This window comes from Danio aesculapii, chromosome 3 (assembly GCF_903798145.1).
Source record: "Danio aesculapii chromosome 3, fDanAes4.1, whole genome shotgun sequence".
Taxonomy (NCBI): Eukaryota; Metazoa; Chordata; class Actinopteri; order Cypriniformes; family Danionidae; genus Danio; species Danio aesculapii.
In genome coordinates, this window is record NC_079437.1 from 33067228 (window position 1) to 33089453 (window position 22226).

The 22226-nt window shown below is 35.9% G+C and overlaps 1 protein-coding gene across 2 annotated transcripts in view; it reads right to left on the reverse strand.

The window, feature by feature from the left end:
* Positions 1 to 22226, reverse strand: part of cacna1aa (calcium channel, voltage-dependent, P/Q type, alpha 1A subunit, a) — a 139837-nt gene that overhangs the window by 63427 nt on the left and 54184 nt on the right. For both annotated transcript variants that reach the window (XM_056453760.1, XM_056453759.1), the window contains 13 exons: positions 21691 to 21803; positions 21440 to 21571; positions 21229 to 21301; positions 21031 to 21148; positions 18911 to 18978; positions 18433 to 18539; positions 16077 to 16209; positions 13821 to 14323; positions 9375 to 9700; positions 9152 to 9290; positions 7756 to 7885; positions 7504 to 7563; positions 6756 to 6862 (listed from right to left, as the gene is read on the reverse strand). In XM_056453760.1, coding sequence (XP_056309735.1) covers positions 6756 to 6862; positions 7504 to 7563; positions 7756 to 7885; positions 9152 to 9290; positions 9375 to 9700; positions 13821 to 14323; positions 16077 to 16209; positions 18433 to 18539; positions 18911 to 18978; positions 21031 to 21148; positions 21229 to 21301; positions 21440 to 21571; positions 21691 to 21803 — 2009 coding nt within the window. The remainder of the gene's footprint in view (positions 1 to 6755; positions 6863 to 7503; positions 7564 to 7755; positions 7886 to 9151; positions 9291 to 9374; positions 9701 to 13820; positions 14324 to 16076; positions 16210 to 18432; positions 18540 to 18910; positions 18979 to 21030; positions 21149 to 21228; positions 21302 to 21439; positions 21572 to 21690; positions 21804 to 22226) is intronic.

Genomic DNA, 22226 nt, shown 5'->3' on the forward strand with positions numbered 1-22226 from the left:
TCACTGCAATTTGGAGACATTTCCACTATGTCTCAATATGCCACTGAGAATCACTCTGCAAGCGCATTGCTCTAATCTGTTGATTTTATCCTGTCCAGATGTAGTTGTGTTAGTCTGTAATGTTAGGTGAGTCATTCCATGAAACCACCTTACGTGTCCAGCCATCTGATAAAATGCACCAACTATGAAAGCTTTTAATTACAAAAGCTAACAAACAAATTAATAATTTATGTTAAGAGGTCAACCTTTATATAAATGAAAGAAAAAAATAGAATAAAATAAAAGAAAAGAACATTCTGAAATCTTACAAATGATTAATAATAAAATAACTAAAATAAGCGTAAAAAAACTATTAAAAATATATTTATACAAACTAAATTAATAACTAATGTAATACAAAACGTCCTTAACTTTAATTAAAACCAGTGTAGTTGTCCTTTGTACTAATTACCAAAATTGTCAACAATAATTAAGAATGGCAAAGTATAAGCAATGAAGATTGACGAACTTGATAACATAGACAGCAGCAGACATTTTGTATTGAAATGCCCCATCAAAATATTCTAACATACAGTTGAAGTCTGAAGTATTAGCCCCTCTGTTTAATTTTTCCCCAATTTCTGTTTAACGGAGAGAATATTTATTCAGCACATTTCTAAACATAATAGTTTTAATAACTAATTTATAACTGATTTATTTTATCTTTGCAATGATGACAGTAAATAATATTTGACTAGATATTTTTCAAGACACTTCTATACAGCTTAAAGTGACATTTAAAGGCTTAACTGGGTTAATTAGGTTAACTAGGCAGGTTAGGGTAATTAGGCAAGTTATTGTATAACGATAGTTTGTTCTGTAGACTAATAATATTGACCTTAAAATGTTATTTATAAAATTAAAAACTTCTTTTATTCTTGCCAAAATAAAACAAATAAGACTTTCTCTTGAAGAAAAAATATTATCAGACATACTGTGAAAATTTCCTTGCTCTGTTAAACATCATTTAGGAAATATTTAAAAAAGAAAAATAACAATCAAAGGGGGGCTAATAATTCTGACTTCAACTGTATGTATTGTTTATTAATCAAAAGACATGTCAATTTAAAAAGCTACCTCTTCAAAATAAACAAGCCACTAATTTCACTGAATAACTCTAGTTTCATTTTACCAGCATTTTATCAGTCACACCACACTTGTTGGACACAGAAACAAAGAGACACACACAAGTACCACATAGACACAAACACGTATGTTAACACATTTAGGTGTCCACATACTGTAGCCATGAACCAAGAGTTGACTAGCTGTTAGACCGAGCTAAAAGAATGACATGACTTCGCCCTTGGCTTGTGTCTTATGTGTGAGAGGGACGTTTGGATGGACATTTGGACAAGACAGATCAGTCTATAGAAGGAGAGGACAGGCGTGTGATGAGAAAGACAGGCAATAAGAGCAAACAGAGGGGAAAGGGAGAAAGAAAGAGACATTACCCCTCTCCTTCCCCACCGCCTCCTCCGCTGTAGGTGTTGAGAGATGATCAGAAACGGGGAGACAGAGACAGACAGAGCCAGAGACACATACAAAGACACAAAACAGAGACAGGAAAAAAGGCACAGGGAAAGAATGGGGTTTTCAAGCAGGAAAAACATCAATATGAGACAGAGAAAACACATCACAAAATAATGGCAGAGCTTCTAGTTTGGTTTATATGTGGACACCTAATCTAGTGTAAACACTTAAAACCACTGAAATACGAAAATACGTTTATACAAAACAGGGTGCAAAATTAACTTGCTGGCACAGTTCGCTGGGTGGGTAATTTAAGGTTTTGTTTGTTTTTGTTTTTCAGCCAGACTCCTTTGCACTTTGTCTGGGAATGCACTTAAACCATTAAAAATATTAGAAATTGTAAAAAAAATAAATAAATAAATAAATAAAAAATAAAATAAATTGTGATTATAGGTTTTTTTTTGTTGATGAATTGATGTTGCAATGCCAATTGATGATTTGTAGCAGGGGTGCCCAAAATTTTTCATATGAAAGGCCAAAAACCAAATACCATTAAGGGCCGTAAATATACCAAACTATGTTACATTAAAGTTTCCATGGCTAATTTCCAAATTTATTTAATAATATTTTAAAATAAATAAAACATTACTTTAAATTGTACTCATTCATTCATTTTCTTTTTGGCTCAGTCCCTTTATTAATCTGGGGTCGCCACAGTGGAATGAACCGCCAACTTATCTAGCATATGTTTTACGCAGTGGATGCCCTTCCAGCTGCAACCCATCTCTGGAAAACATCCATACGCACACATTCCCACTCATACACTACGGACAGTTTAGATTATTCATCTGTACCACATGTCTTTGGACTGTGGGAGAAAACAGAGCACGTGGAGGAAACCCACGCGAATGCAGGCAGAACATGCAAACTCCACACAGAAACGCCAACTGACCCAGCCAAGGCTCGAATCAGCGACCTTCTTGCTGTGAGGCGACAGCACTACCTACTGCACCACTGCGTCACCCTTTAAATTGTATTATTATTACTTAATTATATATATTATTTTATTATTAGCAGTAATGTAATGTGCATATTTATATAGCGCATTTATTGTGTATGGCCATACACTCAAAGGTGCATCGCAAACATGATGGGGGTCTCTCCACATCACCACCAGTGTGCAGAATCCACGTGGATGATGCGACAGCAACCACAGGACAACGGCGCCAGTGTGCTCACCACACACCAGCTATAGGGGGAGTGGAGAGACAGTGCTAGAGCCAATTTGGTGGATGGGGATGATTAGGAGGCCATGACGGTTAAGGGCCAATGGAGGGAATTTGGCCAGGACACTGGGGTTACACCCCTACTCTTTACGAGAAGTGCAGGGGTTTTTAATGACCACAGAGAGTCAAGACCTCAGTTTAGCATCTCATCCGAAAGATGGCACCCACTGACAGTATAGTGTCCCCTTCACATTAGGAATCACACACACAGCAGGTTGAGCGCCTCCTGCTGGTATCACTAACACCACTTTCAACAGCAATCTAGTTTTCCCATATGGTCTACCATCCAGGTACTGACCAGGCTCAGCTCTGCTTAGCTTCAGTGAGTAACCGGGTTGGGCTGCAGGGTGACATGGCTGTGGTAGTAGTATTAAATATTTTTTATTTTAATCATATTACTGCAGTATAACTTTATTTAATTATAACTTAATGCAATAAAAACATAAACAATACCATTTATAACACAGTGGAGTTCAATGCTGAATACACTAGCATATTCAAGCAGAATCTGCTTTGATTTGATTTGCTCAGCAAAGTCTGATTTGCCGCATGACATTATGTACATTTAAACAAAATCTGATTAATTTACAGCATTTATTAATATGATTTCAGTTAGCTTTTAACCATAAAACAAACAAACAAACAAACAAACAAACAAACAAACAAACAAACAAAGGGTTGCATTAAATTTGAATTGACAATCTCGAAACCATCCCCATCATTCTCCCTCTCATCTCAGATACGATGGTGGGCCAAATCAAAGGTTACAATGGGCCAACTTTGGCACGCAGGCCGTAGTTTGAGCATCTCTGACTTATAAACACATTTTTTCAGTAAATTAAAATAAAATGATTCTTTAATGATATTTGACTGTTTTTAAGTTTATTATTTAAAATGTATTAAACTTAAAAATTAAAAAATCTCTTTATAATGTCTTTTCTTTATCATATTTGACTATTTAACGGGGGAAGCAGGATTGATTATTTTATTGTAAATTTTCAGAATTTCATCCTGCATTACTTTTCTGATTTCCAGAAAAGTTACAGTTTATTCAATTATCTTGTATTTGGGACTCTGTTAGCGTTAATTTTGGACCCTGTACACAAAAGACTAAATAAACATGCAGAGATACATACACACAGATACAACCTGTCACTCCCTGAAATAGAGTAAACAGTTAAAAGACTCCTCCATGTCAGATAGCAAAAAAATATATGGCGACTGTTCCCTTGCTCACAGCCAGGGAGCGCCAGTCACCCCAGAGCGCCTGCCGTTCTGAGCGCTCCATCGGAGAGAGAGAGAGACAGTGATAGTAAGAGAGGGAGAGAAAGATGACAGGAGAACCTCACGATGACAGCAAGAAGTACATTGCTCTTGTAAGGGAAGGGCAGGCACATCCAAATGCCTCTATATGAATCACCTAATAAGATATTTATTCATGCGGGAGCTGAAGATGTGGGTGCAAATGGAAGTGGTGTTGAAGTGAGTTTGATGGTCAAACGGTAAAGGAAAAGTAATGCTCAAAAATTCAAGGCAGGTTCTTTAAGAAAATCATGCACAGAAAGATAATCAATGCAGTTTACAAGCTCTGTCTTTTTTACTCTTAAAAGTGGAAGTGTTCTGCGGTTTTCATGCCTTATTACTTAAATTAGAGTTCTTAAAATGGCCATATACAAAACTTTGGCCACACTTAATGGCACATTTACATGACAACAATGTACTAAAAACTGAAATGTTTTCCTTTGTTTTCAAAAGGATGCCATTACAGGCCTTCAAATTCCCCATTGTTGTGTTTTTATGGTTAAAACACATTCAACATTTCCTGTTTTTAGTTGAAAACAGTGTTGTATAAATGGCCCACGAGTCTCAATATGTAGCGCAACAAAAACAAGTCAATAATCTATAAAATACAGCAAGCCTGATTTAAAGCTATTCATTGAGAATAGGAAATTCAGCATCAGACTCTGCATAAGCATCTATGCTGTGCAAAATTATTTCCGAGCATTTTATTTAGCACTTTTGGTCACTTCAGTGTTCTATGAGTCGTTTAATAATATCAGTTCTTCAATCTGACAGCCAGTTGCATTTTAAAATGCATGGTACATATCAAGAGTCATGTGTATGTCCACCTGAAAGGTCGAGTCGGTACAGAACTGCGTATGGACTTTTCTTGAGGAAAAGACAACGTGTGGAATCAGATTTACAGTTGTTCAGGATGTACACATACACAGGACCATGTAATATTACCATTTCAAAGCATTCAGATTGTGGTATTTTAGGAAGAGAAACAATTGATTTCAGTTCATATTTCTTCCATTCATGCTTGGCTCTCCGACATTTCGATTCTTAGAATCCGCTCACATGCTGTTTACTAAGCCTGGAAAATAGACCTTCACATGCACTTTTTTTCCAGTTTCATAGTAAGAGATGCACCTTTCTGACCTCTCCCCTCTTATTAATAACTCTCTCTGACCTGTAGATGAGCTGAATGCATCTGCTGGGATCAGATACACAACCTGGAACAGCCGTTCGCCATCATTCCTGTTGTCTCTTGTCAGCTATCCTGATTACCAATCCTAAATCTCTTCCCTTTTGTTCCTGGCTTTGTTTATGCCAGTTTGTTGACACAGTACCTGATTCGGTCCATTCAGAACAGTTTGCGTGGCTTGTTTTCAGATATATTGAGACAAAATATAGAATTCAACTGCAAATAAGCATTACATCTCATTTTACATGCAAAAAGACAATTACAATACTTAAGTTTTAAATATACAGAACCCTGTTTAAATCTGCTTTAAGGGTTGCTCACACTAACAACAACTATAAATACAACTGTCTACAGCAGTACCTGGAGCATGGCATGCTGTTTACTGTAAGAATGTGCTGCAGTTTTCAGTTCAACTTCATTTATATAGTACCATTAAAAACAACAATTCCAAAGTCCAAATATAGTCTATAATGACTGTACATACCAGTATAGTTATCATCCTTGGCTTGAACAAAACTTATGTCAGGTTCAGACGACATGATATCAGTCTGGTTTTGGTAATCTGTTTCATGCAGTGTATTGTGGTGATTTGCAAACAACATCAGGACTCAATAATCATTCGTTTTATCTAATATAGTGAGAAGGAAAAGTTAAAAGAGCTGTTTTATGCTCTTGTTTCACTAATTCCTCCTTCTCAATGAAATTACATTCACCATTAAAGTCAAGTGGTGACTAGTTGTGAAGCAACTGACATGTTTGCTGTCGTCAACATAATGACAAAGTTGTAACAGACATAGATATTGTGTAGTCTGAACCTGTTAAGAACAGTCATGAACAACTGTATTGAATTTAGGTTTAACTAATTAGAAATATAATTATTAAAAAAAAGGTGCAAAAAAGTGTATTATATGGACCCTTGAATGTTTTCTCGTTTCTTTTTTGTGCAACATCTTGCATTTTGTTGTCCATTTTCCTCATATTTGTATTCGGCAAGGACTGTGGCATAGAAAATGGAGAGTAGAAATACCTGAGGTGAGGGTGGCTGGATGCTCCAAAGAGTCCTGGGCACTAAAGGGTTACAGGTGCCCAGGTAGAGTCATCACCCTCATGGAAATGGGCCCAAGCACACCCACTGGGTAGGTACTGGGCAAAACATAATGCATGGTGGGGCAGGACAGGGGCTTGTGGTGAGAAATCACCAAAAGGAGAAGTGGATTTTAATGTGGGGAAGGATAAGGAAAAGGGGAAAATAGGTCAAGAGCTGCCAAACGCATGGGAAAGAGAGAAAGGCAGAGAAATGGCGAGAGAAGGAAATGGTGAGAGAAAGAGTTGGGTTGTATGGTATCAGGCTGGCGCTCCAGGGTGGCAGAGAGCTGTTTGACCTGTAGGAAGCAGGACAGGAAAGGACAAGGAGAGGCAGCAAGCAGGAGAGGAGAGAGGAGTGAAGCTGGGGTCTTGATGACACTTACGTGAAGGCGAACGCCACCAGGGCACCACTAACCACAATAAAGTCCAGGATGTTCCACAGGTCACGGAAATATGAGCCTTGATGCAGAACAAGACCTAAATCTACCATCTAAAACACACAAAGCAAATGTTTTAAGCACCTTATTGGGTAGGATTTTAGTTTTTTTAATAAGATGGAAAGAAAGAAGATCTTTTAGTTGCTAAGGCTGCATCAAATTTACAAAGAAGCCATAAAAAAGGCAAAGTTGCATATTACACAGACACATAATGAGTCGCATGATCTTCAGAAATTATTCAAATATTATATGAAAAAAATTAAGAATTATTTCTTATTATTGTCATCAATGATGTAAACAGTTGTGGTGCCTGAAAGGAAACTGAATTGACACATTTAAATTTTTTATCTTTGCTAAATAAAATTGATTTCTTTCAACAAAAACAACAACAAAAAGTGCCAACTGCAGACTTTTGAAAGGTAGTGTAAATTTAACCAATCATGTTAATGTTAATATAATTAAATCAATTAATATTTCATTTCAATTCCATGATTACCAGATTAACTGGTTAAGCTCTTTAAGCTTATTTTGTAGAGCTAATGTTTAAAGCAGAACATTAAAGAAAAACTTGATAAGTAAATATACCCTCTAACACCGCATCATCACATGGAGACCAATACATAGATCTTCAAACACAATAAAAATAAGAATGCGGTGTAAAATCTTCAGACTGCTATGTAGGCCAGATTTGTACCTTAATTAGCATCTCAAATGTGAACACACCAGTGAACACATAGTCAAAGTATCGTAGGACCTGTAATCACAAAAGAGGGACAAAATGTCAGCAAGAAAATGAAATGAAATTATTCCTGACACTAATGACTGATAAATTAAAGGATGGAGGGATGAATGGATAGACGGATGTTAATGACTGCAAGCATAGATGGGGAGTTGATGAGATGGCATGAACAAAAGCAGTGGATGTTGAGCTGTTGGATTTTCTCACATTGTTGCGGGGAGATTCAGGCCAGACGGGGTCTTCAGCAGCCAGGGCAATACTGCTCATAGCAATAACCAGTAGAATACACATCTCAAAATATCTCAGTGTGACAATATAGTGACACAATCTCCGAAATCTAAAACACAAGATCGTAAAACACGCCTATTAATAACACATTTACACATCAACTCCAAGAAGAACATTAAAAAGCTCATTAATTATATGTGAAATCTGGAGTTTAATCAGTTGTGTGTTTTTATTGTCTCTAATCAGTGTTTCCAACCCATTTTACACATATTTTCCATATTTGTAGACATTTTCAGGTGAAACATGATGATCATTACATACCAGATTAGAGCCAAGAGGTCAGAGTGTCCAATTTTCCGCTAACGTTACAAAATCATTTATAGTGTTAACTAATGCTATTTGTTGGAATTAAATGGCAGCACAAGTTAACATGAAATAGCGTCAAGTGCTTCTACACAATTGATTATTTTTATATATATTTCAAACATTTACTTTAGAGTTATGTTTGTTAATGCAACTTTTTAATAACATTTGTGAAAATAACATTTTGTTAGCTCACAATGCTAACACGTATTAATAAATCAAGGGCGTAGAATTGGCATGTACGGATGGCACGTGTCCTAATTACTGAAATGTCCCTACCAATAATTTAACCGACTTCAAAATAAAATAATGCTCCATCAGCCCTTAGTAACCTACAGTACACGTGCACAAAGTCAAGTTCGCTATGAGTTCACAGAAATACTGTTAACCAAGGCTGTGCAATTAATCGAAATTTGGTTTAGATTTTGGCCTCCATAATTATGAAAAACAATAATCGAGATAAAACAGTTAAAATGTGTCACAAAACTCTCTAAATTTCTCTACATTCATACCTCCTCAAAGCCAGACTGCAGTACAATCGTGTAAATTGACTTTTGCAGCATGGGACGTGATTGTTTTTTTGTATTATTGAGTGTTTTTTATATTATTAAGTACTTTGTTCATGTTTTTAAAAGCACGAAACAGAATTTGGGCTGTTCTATGCATGCATTCTAGGGATGTATGTCCCCACCAATGTCAAGAGCAAATCTACACCCAATAAATGCTGTAAAAATAGCTGATATACATAGTTAGCTGATGCATTATCAAAACGTAACAAATGTCGACTTACTGTAAAGTGTTACTCTTTTTTTCCAGTTCAGTTTCTTACATATTTCTTTTCAAATTTTTTTTTTTTTACTCTGATTTAATGATTACGTTTTTTAAACAAACAAATAAAAAATTATTAAATTGAAATCATAAAAATGTTTGCAATTTAATCTTTTACAGTTATTAAAGTTACTTAGTTATTCATTCATTTATTTATTCTGTTCAAACTGGCGACCACACTCACGGGTTGGTGGTGGTCAGAATGAACATTGAGGTGTAGGGTGGCATGGGCTTAGGTCCTCCGTCATCTTTCTCATCATCATCATCGTCACCCTTTGTGTCTTCCTTCTTTGGCAGAGGCTCAGTGTTGGCGTTCTTATTGACTGTGAGGATATAACCGAAAAACACTAATCAGCAAGACAGATGATGCACCAATTGAAAAAGTTATCCTGAATTCTTTCTCTCACCCTGTAGGATGGCATTACTGGAGGGGAACATGGGAGGAATGTCCACGGCAGTGTACTCAGGATTCATACCAAGGTGACCGGTGCTAGTAACATTAGCAATGGTAGAGGAAGGGTTGGTGAGGATGAGGCTGCTCTCGGTGCCAGTATGTGCCAGGCCGGCAGAGTGGGCAGTGTTGGCCAGATTGAGCAGACTATCATGTGGCTGGGTAGCAAGTTTGTTGTTCATGGCATTGTCCAGGTCTTCACTGTACTGACTGTCCTGCCTGGATAGAGTCTTCTGAATGGGACGGGTTGTGGAGAGAGTTGGCCCACTTGCATGGCCATCCCTAGAGAAAGAGGACAGCAAGATTACAGCATGCTCTTTGAGAAGCTCTGGGGTGAATTATTCAAAACGATAGTGCTTTTGCTCCCATTTTTATGAACTAAGCAAACACTTCAACGAGTCTCTTAAAATTTAATTGATGAAATAACTGGAAAATATTTCATTACAAAACGTTTTTCAATATGTTACAGTGAGATATACTGAAAACAGTAACATTTCACTAGAAATTATTGCCATTTTGGCTGAAATGTAGGCCCAAACGGAATCTGCGCGCGCAGAATACCGTAGATTTTACACAGATTTCCGCAGATTTTTAGTCCATCATTAATTCTGTTTATTTACTTGAGTAAATGTGCGTGAATCTATATTTATTTAGTTTTTAAATTAATTACAGTAATATTATTGACTAATATGGAAATGTTCATCTGATTTACGTACAATGCAGTTTGTACAGTAATATTTTCTGTCTTTTAGATAATATTATATGAGAGACTTGCTTTGTTTACCAAATAAAGTGAATCTAATTGGATTTGCATTTTAAACATTAAATAAAAGTAAAAAGATATTACTTTTTATTTTGCATATTAAGGTTTTAGTTATGATATTCTCTAAATAATTCTGCAGAAATCCGCAGATTTAACAAAAAAAATAAACCTTGCTGAAAAGTATTGTAATAACAGGGAAATAAAAGCTTAAAGGTTAGCATAAATCTCTGAAACACAGTCCCTCTCTTGCCGTCCAAAGCAATGCCTCCTGAAACACAAGTGCGTACCTTAAAGATGACAGCAGAAACCTTGATATGTTGAGCTAAAGCAGGGATAGGGAACCTATGGCTCGGAAGCCACATGTGGCTATTTAACCAAAAATATGTGGTTCTCCAGCTGTTTTTCTTCAATAATATTTCAGATTTTTTTAAAATAGAACTGTTACTAGAAATTAGTTTCCTATTGAAAATATAATTGCAATTCCCTTTATATTGTATTTTCCACAGCAAAATGAATAAGAACTCTGTTTACAATAAAAGGACGTTTCAACCATGCGCATATGTGGTGCTGTGGTTTAACTTGAATCGTGACAACAATAAAGGGCAGGTTATATTTCTATGGTAATTTACATTTTTATTGTAACCTCCCACACGTAAATTCAAACATTTCAAGCAATGGCAAAAAAACTGTAAATTGTCCTTTCTTTATACATTTTGATGCGTCATATTTGTTTATTTTTGAGTTGTGCATGGACATAAATAATGGTTTTGTTTATAAATAAATAAGGTATTGTTATATACACACACCCCATATGGCTCTTTAAAATACGCATTTGATAAAAAAAAATAGGAAATGGCTCTTTGCTGAAAAAAGGTTCCTGACCCCTGAGCTAAAGCGACTAGTGGTTGGTCGGCAGGGTGCAGGAATAACATTTATTACTAAGCCAAACTTACATGCTATTTCAGACCAGTATTTAGAGTAGCATAGTCAACAATATAGGGAGCGCATCACAGGCTGACATTGTTCAAAAATGAACCAATGTGAATATAAAACCAACCTCAGCTCAGTAAAGCAAACTAGCCGGAATAGCGCTATTTAATTATGTTTTTATATAATAATAATAATAATATAAATCTATATTATCGATGCTGTAAGAGGAAGAAGAAAATAGTCACATCAATCTATCGCCGGAAGGTTTCAGTGGCTGAACAACACTACTGTGCATATAACCTATTTGTAACAACAACATCTACATCAGCTTTGCATGACTTAAATAGTTTTACAGAAATACTTCAGCCATGGTGTCATTCTTCCTCCAGCGTGCAAAACTAAATCCAATATTTATTCGGGATTTTAAAAAGTTTTGATTCAACATTTGTCTTTTCCGCTCGCACTCTCTCTCTCTCTCTCTCTCTCTCTCTCTCTCTCTCTCTCTCTCTCTCTCGTACACATGAATGCGCAGTGCATGTACGCACAAATGGCGGATTTGTGTATAAACAGGTGCGCAGTAGTTCAAATCTGCATTTGCTGACAGACAGTTTGGGCTACTTATCCGAATTATGAGAAATGTCGGCCCGACACTATTTATTTGGATGAACATTTTTCAGTCTTATGCCTCACCTAGAATATAAAAATACATATAAATACATTTAGATCATTTACTTTAATCAATACTATTGGAATGTGATGAGACTTTCAACAGGCACAACAAAAAATATTTCTGAAGACAATCATCTACTGCACCTTTCTTTTAAACACTGGATAAAAATCTGTAATATCAAAAACTGAATGTAATTATAAAGCATAGCCTAATATAATACGTCCTTTTTTGAAGTAAAAAGTAAAAAAAAACATTATCTTACAATTTACAGGGAAAAACAGATTTTTTTTTTTTTTTTTTGCTATCAATTATAAGTTTTGGCTATTGAATATTTATTTGTGAAAAATCCTGATGGTGTTTTGTGTATAAATCTGGTGGGAAAATGACTTCATCATCCTAGTCATCCCAGTCTCACAATACTTTACAAATAATTTGTTATTTCTTATTACTTATTACCAGTATTAAAAACACCGGAGCTTAAATATATATTGTGGGAGTTGTGATTTTTGATGAATAGAACATTTAATTGAACAATAGAATCACTGTGATTATTTATTTGTATTTTCCATTACAAAGAACTGTACTGTACTCTGTACACTTTGAACAGTAGTATAAACAAATACATCACTTGTCAAACTTACATTTGTAAGTTCAGGGGCCTTCATGTATCAACGTTGCGTACGCACAAAAACATTGCGTACGCCAGATTTCACGCTCATGTTTGGATTTACTAACGATGAAATTAACGTGAAAATGTGTGTTGGTCCGCGCCAACTTCATGTCTGGCGTACGTGCATTTCTTGTGTGTGTTGGTTTTATTTCTATTGGCGACTCCTAGAGGCAATTATGTTAAATTGCACACTACAAAAGTATCTTTGAGCCGTACAATGCCAGCTGTATGGGATGGGATCATCTGCATGTCTAGCATGTATAGAAGGTTTCCATACCATGCTGTTGAACCGCGGTAAAGTTAGTTTGATGTTTGACATTCATTAGACATTCGATTTCAAACCAGTTAAATTCTTTGCTCCTGTTATAGTTTGAGCCAAAAATAGATCAGATAGGCATAAATATGTGCCCTTTATGTTGCACAAGGCTTAATTTCTCTATTATAAAAAAATAACCATACGAATGAATTAAACAAATCAACCACATGAAATTGTACAATAAAACCTGTTCGGTCCACACTTTGACGGTGCGCCGCTGTTCTCCTCTTAACCTGCACCTTTACATCGGACCATTTCTTTTTTAATTTGTTCACAGTGTGATGTTCAGACCCCACTGCGTTAACCGCATCAGCTAAACTCTCCCACTCTACTTTTTTTCTTTTGTTATTAATTCCGGAGAACAAATTTGCAAGTAACACCATTTTTCTCCGGTCTACCTCCGATAGGAGCAACTCCAATTCACGTTCAGTGAAGTTTCTCTTTTTGTTTGCTTTTGCCTTTGCTTTTTCGTTTGGTTTTGCCAAAGTGAAGTCATAACCATATTTATAAGGGGGAGGAGGCAGGGAGGGGTTTTGCGCTCGTGCCCTAAATTTTACGTTAATTTGGATGTACAAAGGGAATATGCATGGGATTCTGCGTACGCAGTGTTTCATATATCAGAATTCTTTACTGTGTACGCACATTTACAGCTTTGTGTATACGCAATGTTTTAGTATGAATTCAACCTAAGTCTTTGTACATGAGGTCCCAGATGTTTTAAATTAATTGAAAATGTAGTTAACATTCTCATTAACCACTTCATGGCTACTATCCAGACAGATGAATCAGTTAACTGCTGTGTGCAAAACTGAATTTTGTAAATGAATACTCTATTAGCCTTTTGTGTACAGATAAGAGGTGTGTGTGAGTGTGTGCATTTGCTGCTTGGTTAAACTGCTTTGCTGTAATTTACTGAAAATAGAACCATTGACACAATTGTTTTAGGCATTTTTTAAGTCTTACAGGGCATTGAAATGAAAAGAAAAAGAAAACGTGTCCAGTCACCACAAAGTATAAAAAGCACATCTTGAGATGAATTTGTCTGCCACTTACCTCCTGTTACGATGTCGCACCCCTCTTTCTTTCTTCCCTTCACCCTCATGGCGATGTCGTCTGTGTTTCCGCTCTCCTCCATCTGAATGCTCACACTCAGGTCCTCTTTCTTTGGCCTTACTCCTGTGTCTCCTCCCTCCGGTCTCTCCACCATCCTCTGCAGCTCTGCGATGCTGACGGGCCTGACTGCAGTGCTGGCTGTGCTGGTGTCTGCGGTGGGACTCTCTACCCTCCCCATAGTGCTCAGAGCCCAAAAGACTGCGGCGAGACCCTGTGGAGTCTCCTCTTTCCAGTGCGGGCCAGGACTCAGACCCTCCACCTCCTCCACTCTCGGCCTCATTAAAGTTGGGCTGTTTGTGCAGGAGCTGATGGGAATGCTGAGGTTGGCCGTCACCCGGACGGGTTTTGTTAGTGTTGTTATTGCGGTTCTCCTGAGGGTCCACGACTAACGGTCGGTCCAGGTGAGTCTTCATGTCAGGACGTATGTGACGGGAGTATGAGACCTGGAGGACAAGAAACACAGAAAGCCAATAAACTTACATGTAATTACTCAAAAGACAAATATTTGTTTAAAATTATTAAGCAAATATTTTTTCTTGAAAAGTGGTGAATAGTGGGCACTCTCTCTATTATTATTATTATTACTATTATTATTATTATTATTATTAAATCATTAAAAAAATTCCTATATAAATATTTGCTTATAAAATAAGACAGCTAATTAAAAAATTACCAATATTTACCAATATATATGGTGGTTCATTACGCTGTGGCAACCCCTGATAAATAAAGAGACTAAGCCGAAAAAGAAAATCAATTCATTCAATTCAATTCAAATTAATTAACATAGAAGTTAAAGTAAAGTCCAGAATTCAGAGTTTTGAAGTTCAATTTAATGAATGAATGAATTAAATATTTTCTTCAATAAATAAAAACACTAAAATCAACCTTCATCAATGATTACCATTTTAGTTTTATTAAGTTTGCGTCCCGCTGGGTCACCTCAGAATCTGACGGCTCATCTGAGAGCAGTCAAGGATCCTCCTCCGAGACACAACACATGATCAAATTCAGATGTTTTAGCCTACTTATGAATGTCAAACTTTACTGGCATTGATCGCCTATTTAAACTATAAATGATAAGTCTAAACAAAGGAATAATTTGGTATAGCCATATTATGTATACAGTGTGGTAAATTATTAGGCAATTATTCATTATTGTCTATAGTTTATTTTAGTCATTTATATTACATCTTAATCTATGATTAAAGGCATTGCATTATAATATCACACCCGCCAAATGTACATTCACTCACTAATTCTTGTTCTCTGAAATCTGATCCGGCACTGTCCGCTGTTCACGTTCTTCCGCGACTCCCCAACCCTCTTTTCTTTCATCCATGACAACTCCCACTCCCACTTCATTCAATTATTTTCTTTTCGGGTTAGTCCCTTTATTAATCAGGGGTTACCACAGTGGAATGAACCGACAACTTATCCAGCATATGATTTACACAGCGGATGCCCTCATTTAATTTCAGTTAGCTTTTAACAATAAAACATTGAAACATCCCTTTCATTCTCCCTCTCTTTTCAGATGGGACGGCAGGCCAAATCAAAGGTTAACATGGGCTACATTTGGCCCTCAGGCCCTAGTTTGGGCATCCCTGCTTTGTGGCCTGCATAAAAAAGCCTTGAATCAACAGGACAAAAATATAGTTGACAATAATCATTTAATTAAACAATGAATTCATTTTTAGCCATTCCAAAACAGAATTTGTGCATGGGTAAAATTCATAGCACAGACAATTGACCCCTGTAGTAGTCAACATTTGAAGCGGTTCATCACCTTTCATCATTGTCACTCCAAAACTATTGAACATCACCCATTCTTGTTTTAGGACAACTAAAGAAACAACTTTTTTGATCCACTTCGAATGTTGACTACTGTAGTATTAATGTCATTTTCATTTAGCCTTTTCAATACTGCCTGATAAAGCACCGTTTAAGAGCTCAGAGCTGCTTTAATATGATCTACATTTAAAATCAGCCTGTCTGCTGTGTTCCTTTAGACTAAGAAATAAACTCATAAAGGTTTGAAACCAATAAGGGTAGGTAAATACTGTGTGAATCTTATTTTTGTGTGGACTATCCCTTTAATAACAGGTAATAACAAGCAAAATATCTAACTGAAAACTGAAAAAAGGATGTGTTACCAAAAATAACTCAAAATACTTTCACCAAACACCTTCTCACCTTCCAACGGTCTTCAGGGTCCAACTCATTATAAAGAGCCTCTCTGCTGTTCACGAGGGTCTGTCGTCTTAACTCACTAGTGCGCTGCTCCCATACCGACTTACAACCTTTGTGGTTCTTCTGCTGCTCCTTACTGCACAGAGAGAACGACAGAGAGACACACACACATTTTACAGTAGATCTGAGATTAGTAATCATCAAGAGGGAAAGTCAGGTTGCTGCAGCTACCGCAGGCTGAAAATGCCCACCTACAAGCTACCAGCTACCATTTGTTAAAGAGGATGATTGCACCGCTTGGGTCAAATTCACTCACAGAAAACACACACGCACACACACACACACACACACACACACACACACACACACACACACACACACACACATAGAAGATAACTATAATAATTCTGGGAGTGAACACATCACAGGCGCCCAACCCTTGGAGCAAAGCATGTGAAAGAGAGCGAGTAAAGGAGATAAGAGGAGAACAGCAGGTGATGAGTAGCAGGATGAAGAGAGAAGAAGAGACGAGGAGTGACAAACCCGTCCCATCCCACCCAGCGGTCTGGAGCACAGAGCGGGGAGCAGCACAGAGAAACCGAGGAGGAAATGCACACGTCGAAAAAAAGGCTGATGGGAGAATAGTGGGAGGTGTGGGGCGAACAGAGAGGCGTTTTTTAAAAGAACAGAGAGAGTATAAATGAATAAATACCAGTCTAGAAAGTGTTCTGTTGCATCGAGACGCTCAGAGTTTACTGTCACGCTGAGGAGGAAAACAGCATGTGAGAAACACAGAACATCTCTTTGCTCTTCACCCGCATTCACACGCTCACTGGCACACACATTTCGTTTTTCTCCCTGACTCGCTCTTCATTTCCTAACAAATGCTTGGACGAATCGGAATCATCTTCAATCGGTCGGCGAGTAAGTTGTGAGATGATGGACAAAGGATTACGTTACAGATAAATGACACCAAACATAACAGAAAGCAAGTTGCTAAAAGCCTATCTTTCAAATTGCAGTTACCCACTTATGTTTTCAGAAGGCTACAGTGTAAAATACCTTTGCATTTACAGATAATACGTACTTTAAATACCTTGCTGCTTGTGGTACCTTTTGAATGTGCTAAAAACTTCTTTGTTACTTACATTTTAAGCTTGAGGTCAATAATAAAGAAAAATCAGTACTTAGATTAAGCAAACACGCGTTCTAATGATTTCTAAAGGACCAACACTGCAGTATTGGACCGAATTTCTGCTTTACCAGCACATGATCTATTACACTTTGTTTCATTAATATAAACGTATCATTATAAAAAGTGGTTTTACTTTGTAAATTATTCACACCTTAAAGTTTGCTTTGATTGTTTGCACTTTACCATTGCACACATTTTGTAACCTTTTATTTAAGTTTAAGAGTTTCTTTAACACTTATGTGTATTTTATTTTAAAGAGATCAGTTTTTGACTATTAAAACTGTTTGCCTTAGTAATGTTGGTAAATTAAAATAAAATTGTTTTTAAAAAATCCTAATATACCTTAATAGATTGTTAAAAATTATTCAATAATTATCGATATCGAATACTATGAAACATGACATCGTGATAATTTTTTTGCAGAATCGCCCAGCCCTAGTTAAAAGTATGATTTTATTCTGCATAAGAATTCTATCCAAAATCTAAATCCAACTTATACCTAACTAACTATTAATAAATAGCTAATTAGTCGTTTATTAAGCTAGTAGTGTTAGTAGGGGTTTGTTATTGCCATGAATTGTGACCTAAACTAAAGGGTTACTTCTTTCAAAATCGTTAAAAAATATATAAATAATTTTTTTTTTTTAAAAATCGCTAACATCTACCATTTAAATTGTAGATTATTAATAACTACAGTCAAAACATTAATAACCATCTTGGCTAAATCTGGCACATTTACATTAATTTAAAGAAATAATTCAACCGAAAACAGAAGTGGTTTCAAACTTCCATGCGCTTTTTTCTTCGGTTGAATTCAGAAGATATTTTGAAGAATGCTGGATTGTCCTTTGAGAGGGGAATACTACGAGAGTCAATGGTTACTGGTTAACAACATTCTTCAGGGTGAACTATCCATTTACAAGTATCCATACAAGTATTGTATAGTACCAGTGGCAATATAAATCTTCGATAGCTTCTAATTAATAAAAAAATTGAATATAAGAGCGAAATTTCTAAATTAAACTTTACTTTTGACCTTTATGATTGTGTGGTTGGCAAGAGCTATAAAGATACGGATCACATGAAAACAAAACACACATATATAATAGAAAGAAAATGTGGCAGGAGGACAAAGAGAGAGAGAGATGAGAGAGAGATACTCACGCTGCGATAGAGAGGTTTGCTGCAGACAGAGGGCTGACCTCAGCTACTTCCTTGGCCGTCTGAAGAGCCATTTTCTTATTGGCTGCCTGTTCTTCCTCCTGTTCATCCTATACATGGAGAGAAATACGAAGCATATTGGTTAATATGTGATGCGCGCTGGTGTGTGGGAGTGTGAAGGATAAACAGTCTGACAGAAACGTGGTCACTGAGAGTCATCATATTGACTGCCAGAGAACAGGGACCTCCACAAGAGAAAAAAAAAGAAAAGAAAATTACTGCACTGACATAAAAAGATTCATGTTTGATCAGGAAAAATTATACAATGTACACAAGCACATTACATGCACTATTGTCAAGGCCTCAGAATCATCTTATTTAACATAAATAAAATAAAATAAACATTTTGAGAATGGTTGTACGTAAATTAAGCTTGTTCAAACATATTTGTTTGCTTGCTCGTCAACATGTGCGTGTTTACCTTGGTCAGCTCTTGTGCATTGGCCAGGTTATCCACAGCGATGGCCAAAAACACATTGAGCAGTGTGTCTGTTCACAGACGAGTAAAGGAATTTTACATTAATAGATGTTAATTATACATCAATACAATCACAACAATACAGCGTAAATGTCTTCAGCATTCTTTACCAAATGTTTTTAATGCACAAAATAAGCTTTACGTATTAAAATTCAGTACATAGCATATGTAGCTCAACAGTGCCACCACTTTAGAGTGAAAAGTGGAATTGCAAAGACTTATAAATGAGAGACACTGGGGCATTTTTGAGACTGCCTAGTGCCCAGTTATTTTCTTATTAACAATTTAATTAATATAGCTAATCTAATAAATACAATATAAATTATTGATATATGAATTAACAATTTATAATGTATAATTATTACATTAACCTTTAGTTATCATAATTAGGTCTGTCACAATATGCATTTTTTGTTTTACGATATATTGCACCAAAATATATTGCGATAAACAATATTATTGTCATTTTAAGACTATTTTATGCCACTCATTATATAATGCCAGAATGACAATATAATATCATCACAAGTACACTCTACAAAAATAACACATTATATTTTAATCTTAAGAGTATTTAATTTAATTATAGCCAATTTAACAGTTAGGCATTCGAATCAGAATGTGAAAACGCATATCCTAAATAAATAATAATAAATGTTAACAAAAAAGGTGCAAGGTAAAAAGTAACAGAGGCTGCGATATCTGCTACCAGATCTATTTTCCTTCGTCAGACACCGCTTGAAAATATACTAAAGTAATTTATTTATAGCAAATACTGTAGTGTTTTTGTTTAACCATACTGACACAGACACCTCCAATAGAGATAAAGATGTTGCACAATCAGCTGAATCAGTTTTTATGTATGAGCGATATACAGTTAAAGTCAGAATTATTAGCCTCCCTGTTTATTTTTTTTCCCCAATTTCTGTTTAACGGAGAGAAGATATTTCAACATATTTCTAAACATAAACGTTTTAATAACTCATTTCTAATAACTGATTTATTTTATCTTTGCCATGATGACAGTAAATAATATTTTACTAGATATTTTTCAAGACATTTCTTTACAGTTTAAAGTGACATTTAAAGGCTTAAGTACTGTAGGTTAATTAGGTTAACTAGGCAGGTTAGGGTAATTAGGCAAGTTATTGTATAACGATGAATTGTTCTGTAGACTATCGAATAAATATATAGCTTAAAGGGGCTAATAATTTTGACCTTAAAATGGTTTTTAAAAAATATAAAACTGCTTTTATTCTAGCCGAAATAAAACAAATAGGACTTTTTCCAGAAGAAAAAATATTACTAGACATACTGTGAACATTTCCTTGCTCTGTTAAAAATATTTTGGAAAATATTTAAAAAAGAAAAGACTTCAATTGTATATTGCATCACCAAAAATGATTGAGGTCAAGTCCATTTGTTGTGCGATAAGTCAATATATTGAATATTGTGACAGGCCTAAACAATTAAATTGTTTTATCGTGTCATTTTCACTCACAATTTCTTTAAGTTTAAGCAAATTTTTATATTGACAGCTGGTCATGAAGATGTTATGTGTGCACAAGATATAACAAAAGCTTGTCTCAAATAAAACACTAAAATGCCAGAAAAGTGCCTTTTGAACTTGATGAAGTTGATGTATTTATGTCCTCATTCCTAAATTAATCATAAACCTTGCTTCAGAGCAAACAATATGAATCTAATCAACTTAATCAATTAATACATCTGTTCTACATTATAGTATAAGTGAATAGCACATACGATTATAGTCTAAATCCTTAGTACAAAGATTCTCAGATGAAAAGCCTGAAGTGTTTATTTGTTTTGTTTGTTCTGAGAATAGACGTGACTTTCTTTTCCTCACCTGAACTTGAAAAACTCCAAATCGACATTCTGAGGCAATAAATACTGTATAAATTGGAGGCCAAAAAATACAACACTACAGCTTTGCAAGGACACTAGACAATCAAAAGTGTGCAATTACATTACTACAAATGGGTTATCAAAATAATAGCTGTATACATTTGGAAATCATGAAATTGTTTTGTGTGTTTGGATACAGTTGCCGAAGAGCGTAAGAACGATGAAGAAGACTGAGAAGACCATGCCCTTTTTGACTCCACCCTGAGACTCGATCCCATCATACATGACCATGTTCCAGTCTTCACCGGTCAGGATCTGATGTAAAGGAGAGAAAGGTCAATCCTCGATCAATGCGATCAATGACTGCTCACTGTTTGACAGGCACATTTACTCACCTGAAACACTGTCATTATTGCTGCAGGAAAAGTATCAAAGTTCGTTGGTGGTGTGCCGGCTTCAAAATTAAACCTGAAGAGATTAAATTATAGTTATATTTTTAGACTATATTATATGGACAGAGCAAAACCAAAAAGAAAACAAAAGATAACATAACATAAAATTACAGAAAATAAAATCACAAACAGTATTTTAGTATTGTATACTGACTGTCCCCCAAACAGCTGCATCCCCAGCAAAGCAAAGACCACAATGAAGAGGAAAAGGAGGAAGAGTAAACTGATAATGGACTTCATGGAATTTAGCAAAGACACCACCAGGTTCCTCAGAGACGCCCAATACCTGAGAAAGGGAAATGGTGAGACGTTTAAGACACTCGAGCCACGCTAAAGTGGAAATTCTAGTGGACAAAAGATTGGGATAGAGAGACAGACATGGGACTTGAGACATTAGAGACTCACTTGGTCACTTTGAAGATCCTCAGTAACCTGAGAGCTCGTAACACACTGATCCCAAATGAGGTTCCTGGCTGGATCATAGCCCAGAGCACCTCGAAAATGCTGCCACAAATGACCTGTACCACACACACACAAACACAAAGGCACACACATAAAAACACAAGTTTGAGGATCTTTCAAGAACAGCAAGCCACACAATCAAACCACCTGAGCAATATCTGCATTTGTGTTTAGCTGCCAGTAAAAAAATCCAGTAATATCCTTAAAACAAGACGTGTTTACAGTGCAAAATATCCTCAGACACAAATACTCATATTAAAACTTAAGATGTTTTGTCTTTAGAAATTAGAATAGAAGTGTTTGTATTACAATTTGTATGTTATTATTAAACCAAAACATTCAAAATACTGAAAGACTAATTAAGAAATAGATATATTAGCAAAGCATTATGCATTAAACAAACTCTCAGTTACATAAACCAACTTTAGTACAACTTGTATAATGTGTTCAGATTATTATTATTCTATATTACAGAAGAA